The sequence below is a fragment of the Notothenia rossii genome, assembly GCF_949606895.1.
Source record: "Notothenia rossii genome assembly, chromosome: 3".
In the NCBI taxonomy this organism is placed as follows: Eukaryota; Metazoa; Chordata; class Actinopteri; order Perciformes; family Nototheniidae; genus Notothenia; species Notothenia rossii.
Window position 1 is genome coordinate 10,688,607 of NC_136901.1, and position 9,572 is coordinate 10,698,178.

Genomic DNA, 9,572 nt, shown 5'->3' on the forward strand with positions numbered 1-9,572 from the left:
ACCTATTGTTTTCTCAACTGCTCCCTTTTCATTGCATCCCCTCCAGCTTTCCTCAGCGTGTTGTGATTTTTCGTTTGTTATATTTGGTTGGAGCAGTGACGCCCGCTATTAATATTTTAGCTTTTGGAAATCAGTTTTCTCTTTCTTTTATCCACAGTGTTACGCTGCCTAAAACTCTGGATAGAAAGGTAAGTAACAACATATTTTAAAAACCCGGGATAAAAGAAAGAGCAAACTGATTTCCAAAAGCAAAAAATTTTTTGTTTAATAGCGGGCGACACTGCTACAACCAAATATAACAAACGAAAAATCACAACACACTGAGGAAAGCTGGAGGGGATGCAATGAAAAGAGAGCAGTTGAGAAAACAAAAGGTCATACTGGAACAGATAATCCCGCCAAGAGAAAGAAAGTTGTTACTAAAAGTGGGATCAGTATTTTTACAGCTATGTTTTTAAATTGTAAACCATCTGACCCTGATCAAAACGAAACAATGACTAAGATTAATAAACACCCCCCTCCTGTTCTAAGGAATATAAAGGGAAGCATCTCAGCCCAGATGAACCATTAACCAACACAGTGATAGCGTAAATAGTCCACAGTCGAGGGAAAGGTTTTATCTTTATCTGATGCGTGTCTTCTATAAAGGCTGGTCCGTGTCAGCAACAGTTGCAAACAAGGAGTTTACGTTCAAAAAGTGGCAATGCTTTTCTCTGTGGGTCTGAGCCTTGTGGTGCTGCTTTCAGTGGTGGGAGCAGCCACACTGGAGAGGTGAGTCACATCTTGGGTCCAATACTGACTTAAAGAAGGCGAATGCAACAAGCCTTACTTTTGAAGACTCTGAAATGGTTGATTAGCACGTGTTATGTCTTCTTGTTCCTCTGTGTCTCATGTATTTGGATGTGCAACAGGGTGGAGTATGACTACTACAAATACCATCCAATGCCAGAGGTGAGAAAGCAGATTCTCACTCTTACACTTTTTATTTTGAAAGACCACTACACACAGAATCTAATGTGTGTTGTGTGTATTCCACCGTACAGATCACAGACTGGATGGTTCAGGCTGTGAAGGATTACCCTGAAGTTGTGACTATAGTGGAATATGGACAGACCTATGAGAAGAGGACTATTAGCTTGCTCAAGGTAAAAAAATGTTGTGACGCATAATTGAGCCATCATTTCCCAGACACAAATGCTTTGGGCTTATGGGAAACCACTCTGAAGGCTGATGAAGTCATTTTCTACAGAATGAGAAGTTGAACCAAAAAGGTTTTCTGTTGCCACTTTTACCATTGATTTCTGAAACAGATCAGAAGTGAGCAAATACCATAATGATACTGGGGTATCGTTGTTTTGTGTGTGTTTGTGTTCTACAGTAGCCAAATAAGAAGCTATATGAATTTGTGTTCCAGATCGGCGTTAATACGGGGGAGAAAAAGAAAGCTATCTGGATGGACTGTGGTATACATGCCAGAGAATGGATCGCCCCGGCCTTCTGTCAGTACTTTGTCAGAGAGGTAATTTTTAAAAAAAACATAATTTTCCTTTAAGTGAAAATGATTTTGTACGACATATCCTTCAATATATTAACCTGGCACTTGTGTTTTTCACAAATCAGATCCTTCAAGCATACAAAACGAACCCAAAGATGCAAGCGATGATGACGAATATGGACTTCTATGTCACCCCCGTGCTCAACATAGACGGATACATCCACTCCTGGAAGGACAACACAGTCAGTGCTTGAGTTTGATGAATTTTTATCAAATTACCTTGCTGGGTTAAGCCTCAAGCTCTCGAGCCACAGAAGAGCAGGATATGAGAGAATGATAGTCCTATTAAAGCAGAGGCAGTTAAGTTACAGTGAGCTACAATTCAATCAGTGAATAAATTGATTCATGGTGCTCAACACGAGTACCAAATCATCTCGTTTTCAATATAAGATGAATGGAAAATTATATCAAACAGCAATCCCAGGCAGTATGGAAGTATGTACAAGTGCCCTGTTCATTTCTTAATACACTGAACAAAAATATAAAAGCAACACTTTTGTTTTTGCTCCCATTTTTCATGAGATGAACTCAAAGATCTAAAACATTTTCTATTTACACAAAATAACCATTTCTCTCAAATATTGTTCACAAATCTGAAAAAATCTGTGATAGTGAGCACTTCTCCTTTGCCGAGATAATCCATCCCACCTCACAGGTGTGGCATATCAAGATGCTGATTAGACAGCATGATTATTGCAAGGGTGTGCCTTAGGCTGGCCACAATAAAAGGCCATTCTGAAACGTGCAGTTTTGCTTTATTGGGGGGGTCTGGGGGGGTCCGAAAACCAGTCAGTATCTGGTGTGAGGGTTAGGATTAGGGTTAGGGTTAGGGTAATGTTGTGAATCGAGTGGCCTGTGTTCATCGTCCATAACATACGCCTGCCCATACCAAAACCCCACCACCACCATGGGCCACTCGATTCACCACATTACCCTAACCCTAACCCTAATCCTAACCCTCACACCAGATACTGACAGGTTTTCGGACCCCCCCAGACCCCCCCAATAAAGCAAAAATGCACGTTTCAGAGTGTCCTTTTATTGTGGCCAGCCGAAGGCACACCTGTGCAATAATCATGCTGTCTAATCAGCATCTTGATATGCCACACCTGTGAGGTGGGATGGATTATCTCGGCAAAGGAGAAGTGCTCACTATCACAGATTTTTTCAGATTTGTGAACAATATTTGAGAGAAATGGTTATTTTGTGTATATAGAACATGTTTTAGATCTTTGAGTTCATCTCATGAAAAATGGGAGCAAAAACAAAAGTGTTGCGTTTATATTTTTGTTCAGTGTAGAACAACCCGGAACCAACCGATTTAACCGAGTGAACCCTTTTGACCCGTAGACTCGACTGTGGAGGAAGAACAGGTCACCGGGACCTTTAAACTGCACCTGTTACGGTGTTACAGTATAAGTTGAGTCATGACAACTGGCGACATTCTATTATTTTCGTCATAGGAATCCGGGGCGTGTACATTGAGGACCCATTGTTGACTTACCAGGAAAGAAACATCGTTTGTCGTTTACGTTCATCTTTTGCTATATCTGCCTTCCTAAGATCACTTTGCTGCACATTCAGTACTCGTATGTGAGGTTGTGGGTGAGAGTCCGATATCGTGACGCTTACAGGGAGGTATCGAACATTACAAAGTAGGTGACTGTGTGGATGCCTGTTCAAAACATTGCAAACTTCAATAAATCATTTAAATTATATATTTGTGTCCGACTTTCATTTGTTCATCATTCTTAATGTGATGTATAGTAGCTTTGATAGCTGTCCATACCTTCAGACAGCCTAAAAGTAAAACACAAGTTGTTTATTCACAGCCCGAACGCTCATCGAGATGACTGGATCAGTCATGAAACTTGTGATCAGCTCCGATTAAATTGTGATATCAATTCTGTAGCTAACCTCCAGGGAGCACGTTTATTTTATGAAATACCTGTATCCCTCTCATCACAACAAGACTCTACACTGTGCAGGAAAAACAATTACATACATGAAAATAACCTTGATGCATGGGAATTAAACACACAAACTATCTTCCGTGGCTATACTGATATGTCACAGTAACGGTAAACCACAGAAAAGTAAGTCCAGCGGGGCACAAGTTGAATACATATAATACGGTAGTTCTATTATGCCTTTAAGCCTATACGTTTAACGTTTATTTCATAAAATAAACGTGCTCCCTGGAGGTTAGCTACAGAATTGATATCACAATTTAATCGGAGCTGATCACAAGTTGTCATGACTGATCCAGTCATCTCGATGAGCGTTCGGGCTGTGAATAAACAACTTGTGTTTTACTTTTAGGCTGTCTGAAGGTATGGACAGCTATCAAAGCTACTATACATCACATTAAGAACGATGGACAAATGAAAGTCGGACACAAATATATAATTTAAATGATTTATTGAAGTTTGCAATGTTTTGAGCAGGCATCCACACAGTCACCTACTTTGTAATGTTCGATACCTCCCTGTAAGCGTCACGATATCGGACTCTCACCCACAACCTCACATACGAGTACTGAATGTGCAGCAAAGTGATCTTAGGAAGGCAGATATAGCAAAAGATGAACGTAAACGACAAACGATGTTTCTTTCCTGGTAAGTCAACAATGGGTCCTCAATGTACACGCCCCGGATTCCTATGACGAAAATAATAGAATGTCGCCAGTTGTCATGACTCAACTTATACTGTAACAACGGCACAGACCTCAACCGCGACTTTAACGCCAACTGGGGCAGTGAGTGTTGTTTTGCTTCTCCATCTGCTCATTTAGACAACCATTATGCTCCTGTATTGCTCTGATAATCACGGGTAAGTGGGTAGACACATAGATGTTACTGAAGACGTCTAATCACTGAACAATTTGTTTTAGAGGGGTATTCGAGAGCGTTGTAGAGCGCCAAAATGCTGGCACCCTACAATTACCACAATGCAACTGATGCACTACTTGTCATAAGTGAATACCCTTAATAATCTTTTCAAATTCCAAAGCCCCAGGTTTGGTTTTGCCTCCTTAAAATTACCTGCATTTTCAATTACTGTATGGAAAAGATGGAAAGGGTATTTTTTTTGACGCATCACAAAAAATACTTTTCCTATCAAAAGCTTCTAAATCTTACAAACTGAACCGTTAAATATAAAACTTGCTCACCACTAGATAATTCAATTTCTTTGGCTGCCTCCACAGCACTCGGGGTTTCCTTCGACTGCTGCTCCAACACCTTCTGCGGGACCAAACCTGTGTCCGAGCCCGAGGCCCAGGCCGTCACTTATTTCGTAGGAAACCGGAGTGAAGACTTCCTGTGTTTCCTCACCATCCACTCCTACGGCCAGCTGCTCCTGGTTCCATTCGGAAACCCCAACTTCATCGCCAGCAACAACGATGAGCTGGTATTTACATCGACACACACAATGATGCATGATTTACACATGGCTGATTATGAACATACACAATATATACTCAACATAACATCACAAAACAATTCAGGATTTAAGAAAAGTGTATGTGCATAGTTTGTGCCTGAGTATCGCTACATTAATCAAGAGAATAAGGCATATTGCCATAGAAACTGGGCTCATGCATGTCAAAAATACATAGAAAATCAGACAATCTGTTACAGCTCTGTTGATAATGGAGAACAAATGGCTGCTTTCTTATAGATGGGAGGCGGATCCAGGTAACAAAAACCTACTGTGGCCACAATTCAGACAGAATTATGCAAAACTCTGGCGGAGGGTAACAAACAGCAGCATTTATTTTGGCATGGCAGTCAGGATGCAAAGTCTATTATATCCGCATGTCAGGGATAATGTGACAAGGTTTTCAATTATTAATCTCATGTTTATAACCCTGAAGCGGAACTTGTTTATGAACATGGAGACTCTAAAATTGTAGATATGGATTGGTACAGAAGCCCTGAGAGGCAATTGAGACAATAAATCCTAGAGATCTGTTTTCTCCTGTGTTTTTAGGAACTAATTAAAAATGTTGCCAGGATATTTTATGGTTTAAATGGGGCTAAAATGAAGTGAACCTCCAGATAAAATGAAATTAAAAGAAGACAAATACAGATGGCATTCTGCTGGATCACTTTTCTATTCCCCATATCATTATCACACTTACAGTATTTCACTGTCTGGTTGCAAAGGTTTTTCATACTTCCCCACCACAGTGGTTGTTAAAGATAGCTTCACAAGCATGCTCTCACAGTTCGGATACAGCTGAGCCCTGTTTCCTGTTCATTTGGAAAGACGTTAATGCCACAGTATCAAACAAAACTACGGGCACGAGCAAAAATAGGACTCAAGTGCACAACCATGCAAAAAAGGTTTTAGTCAAGCGTTTAATCCAAAAGGCAAAGATACAGGCAAAGATAAATAAAAAATGTACCGGCTGGAAGTCTTTTTTTGTTATTTTACATATCCTTTTAGTTGTTTTGCATGTATTTTGAGATGTTTAACATTTCTTAGTGCTCATTTTCTGTTGTTTTGCATGTCTTTGCAGTCATTATGGGTCATTTTGAGACAACTCATTTCAGTTTTCTTTCTTAAACTGAAGAAAAAGCAAAGCACACAGAGCTAATACAGATGCTTTCAATGACTGTATAACAAAAGCTAATGTGTTTCTTCAGATGAAGGTAGGTAAGGGTGCAGCAGACGCCATTCGGAGCGTGCACGGGAAGGACTACACCGTAGGAACCTCACCGGATATGATGTGTAAGTCCACACATCACAGCTGGTCACAGATTTATTTGACTTTGTTGACGTGCTAGCAGAAAAACAGCAGTGTACCCTCTTTCTACAGACGCCAACTCTGGTTCCTCCCAAGACTGGGCCCGGATGCAGGGGATCCCCTTAACCTACACCTTTGAGTTGAGAGATGGCGGGACGTTTGGCTTCGAGCTTCCCCAGGATCAGATCCTGCCGACCTGCGAGGAGGCCTACAGCGGAGCCCTGTACATCATCACCTACGCCCACGACAAGACCTTTAGTGGGGCCACTGCAACCACCGCTGCAACCCTGTGGAGCATGCTGTTAGCCTTGGGTGTCACCGGGACCACCCTGATGTGAGGGGGGGGGAAATAACTCCAGCTGTTTTGCTTTAAGTTTCATTTATCTTGTGTACGTTAGGTTAGTTTCAAGGGGAGCTCCAGTTTTTAAGACAAAATGTTTTTTATCCTTATTTAAGCTATACATTTTTGTAGATGAATTATGTTCAAAAGTATGTAAATGCATCATACATACCAATGCACCTTTGATTCTATTTATTATACATAAATACACCTATAATTAATCATAGACTTCAATACAAATCTTATTTTAGGCAATGCCTGACACATTAGTATATCCACAAATCTTTTTTTATTTAATTGAATATGACGACGTCGACATATACTGTAAATAACATCTGGCGCCAAAAAGCAATACAAAATAATAAAAACTTTGAAACGTGTCTTGTGTTCAAAACATTTCAAGTCATTGTGCCACTCTAAATTGTGTTTTATGTTTTAGAAACTACATGTTATCCATCCACCGTTGTAAACCAAGAGATTGAGTTTTGAAGAGGTATTTTTGCTTTGGAAGTTTCCCAATGCAAACGTTTAAAGCTGAGTTTCAATGCTGGATGTTATTATGTTCCTGAATGGCTGGAAGCCTTGTTGTCTCAGGTTGGCTAACGGCAAGAAGAGCAGCTCCTCTGGAGGAAACTGATCCCATGGAGTCCAGGTCCAACCTGTCAGGCAGAGATCGAAGCATATGTCGGGTAAGTAGGAAACTTTTTATCTAAATCTTGTAAAAACATCAGTTCGGCTTCACATACTCTCATTTTTCTCTGGCTCCAGGTTCTCTGGCTCTCCTGACTGCTTCCTGTCCAGTTCTCCTTGCATGATGATGGTGACGTAGTGGTACTGCTCCTCCAGTTTGATGGAGTTCACCACAGAGGCATAGCAGACGTTCACCAAACACACCCCTGCTTCCTCCAACACCTCTCTGTGAGCACAGTCCTCCCACGTCTCTCTTTCAATGACATAGACATGAGTGTCACATCCAATTAAAGTCATCATATGCATGATAAACAGTTATTATACTGACGACTGCATCCACTTGCAGGACCTTTTTTGACATGACTGACTGTCTAAATAAGGTTCTTAAAAACACACTCCTGAACACCAAGGTGCATTTAAAATATTACACATTTGTATTTGTGCACACCTATTTGGCATGCAAGTATAATAATGCACATTTAAAACATGTTTTCATATATGCTGAACACTTTGGGATAATTCGGCTCAATACAAACTTGCAAAGACGTTTTTATTTCATTGTAATGGGGGTTATTTGTTGTGTGTGGAGCTTGCTAACTAGCTGCTTATGTTACCTACCCAAACTCCAAGTGGCCGCCGGGGAGCTGGTACTTCCCTTGGCCCATTGCACTTCTCCGTTTCCCCAGGAGAACACAGCCGGGGTGCGCTGAGTCTGTTACAAGAATTCCGACCCCAACTCCTGGACGTTTCATAGTTTTATCAGACATCTGGGCAACCTTAAATACGACTCACGTATATTAAAAAAGCTAGCTAAAAAGTTAGCTAAACCAGAGCAAGAGGGTTCCCGTCTGTGTACTTCCGTTTTGGCTTTAAACATCGTTTGAAAGATATTTCTTCGGTACATTAGCTTTTTGTTGAGTCAGTGTCAATATGATTATGTAATACGTAGCTGACAATATGTCTTCCAAAATGTACTATTTACTTAGTTATTTTTAGTATGCTGGTATTTAGGTGTATATGGAGAACTAAATTCGGCCATATTGACTCATAACCTAACAAATAAATAAGAGAGATATTCAGAAATAAAAGCCTCAATTATTAAATGTATGTGTAGGTACATTTTTGTATTTATTAGTATTCATATTTAATTATTTTTCATGGTTAATGTATTTATGTTTACATTTATTTCCCTAATAATTCATTTCCCTAATTATTTAGTTGATTCACTTATTTATTTATTTATTCATTAACTAATTTATTTTTCTCCGGATTTCCTTTTTCCATAATGGAGGACTGTGATCGCCATCTGGTGGTGATTTGGTTTTTCTCTTTTTGATAACGACTTGTGCAGATACGTTTATACAGTTTTTCTCTCTATTGCCTGCAGACAATCTTGAGAGAAATGTAATATTTTAGTTTATTGACTAAATTTTGCATTTGTACTATTCACAGAAGTGTTTATATGTTTTCCTTTGACTGGTCACTTCAGTGCGGGTCTTAAATGTCACGTCTCTGTTGCCATAATAAGGCCTCACGCTCATGGCTTTGACGTTTTTCAGAGAAAATGTCAACGACGTCACAACTGAGACATGAACCAAAGGATCACACTTGTTAAAGTGTTTCTCCTCATGTAGATTATATTGTGCAGAAATGATCATACAACTGTACTTCAAAACAACTGAATGATCCCTTCAAATGGATAATCTGTCTGAATAAATGACCTTATATTTAAGGAGATGTGGGTCTTTCTTTCACACCCTGTTTTTATTTAGAAATGATAAATGTTAACCTCCACCAGTGCAGAGAAATGGTTTATGATGGCATTTAATTATGTATAATAAGTTTGCTTGTTCTACTTTTTTGCTGTTATTGGTTATTTTTAGCATGAATGCAAATATCCAATGATCAAGAGGTTACTTTTCAGTGTTTATAAGCCTTTTATACATTGGAATGAATTGAAATGTTTGTACATTTGGCTCAACACTGTCTAAACTCCGTAGAGGCCAGGCTGTCTAGAATCAGTCTTGACGTTCCGGTTGAACGTTTACAGAAAGCATGGCTTACTTTCTCTGTTTACCTTCTGCGGTTTCAACATTATGCAACCTTTAGAATCAGACTTCAGAGTGGAACTTTCCCAGCGCTTGCCGCCCCCCCCACCCACCCATTACAGGTGCATGTGATGTGTTTATGAATAGCCATGATGCTAACATGTTGGAAGTGAGGCGTGTCTCAAC

The 9,572-nt window shown here is 39.9% G+C and overlaps 2 protein-coding genes across 2 annotated transcripts; one reads left to right on the forward strand and one right to left on the reverse strand.

The window, feature by feature from the left end:
* Positions 1-396: 396 nt before the first annotated feature.
* LOC307031561 (carboxypeptidase O-like) lies at positions 397-7,028 on the forward strand. The gene is made up of 10 exons (XM_079668766.1): positions 397-771; positions 912-951; positions 1,044-1,145; positions 1,415-1,519; positions 1,621-1,737; positions 2,906-2,957; positions 4,272-4,313; positions 4,764-4,966; positions 6,208-6,292; positions 6,381-7,028. Exons 1-10 carry the CDS (start codon positions 704-706, stop codon positions 6,644-6,646), a joined length of 1,080 nt encoding a protein of 359 aa, XP_079524892.1. The 5' UTR covers positions 397-703; the 3' UTR covers positions 6,647-7,028.
* On the reverse strand, positions 6,919-8,951 carry nudt15 (nudix (nucleoside diphosphate linked moiety X)-type motif 15). The gene is made up of 3 exons (XM_079668782.1): positions 7,957-8,951; positions 7,395-7,591; positions 6,919-7,307 (listed from the first exon to the last, which is right to left on the reverse strand). Exons 1-3 carry the CDS (start codon positions 8,103-8,105, stop codon positions 7,177-7,179), a joined length of 477 nt encoding a protein of 158 aa, XP_079524908.1. The 5' UTR covers positions 8,106-8,951; the 3' UTR covers positions 6,919-7,176.
* Positions 8,952-9,572: the final 621 nt, after the last annotated feature.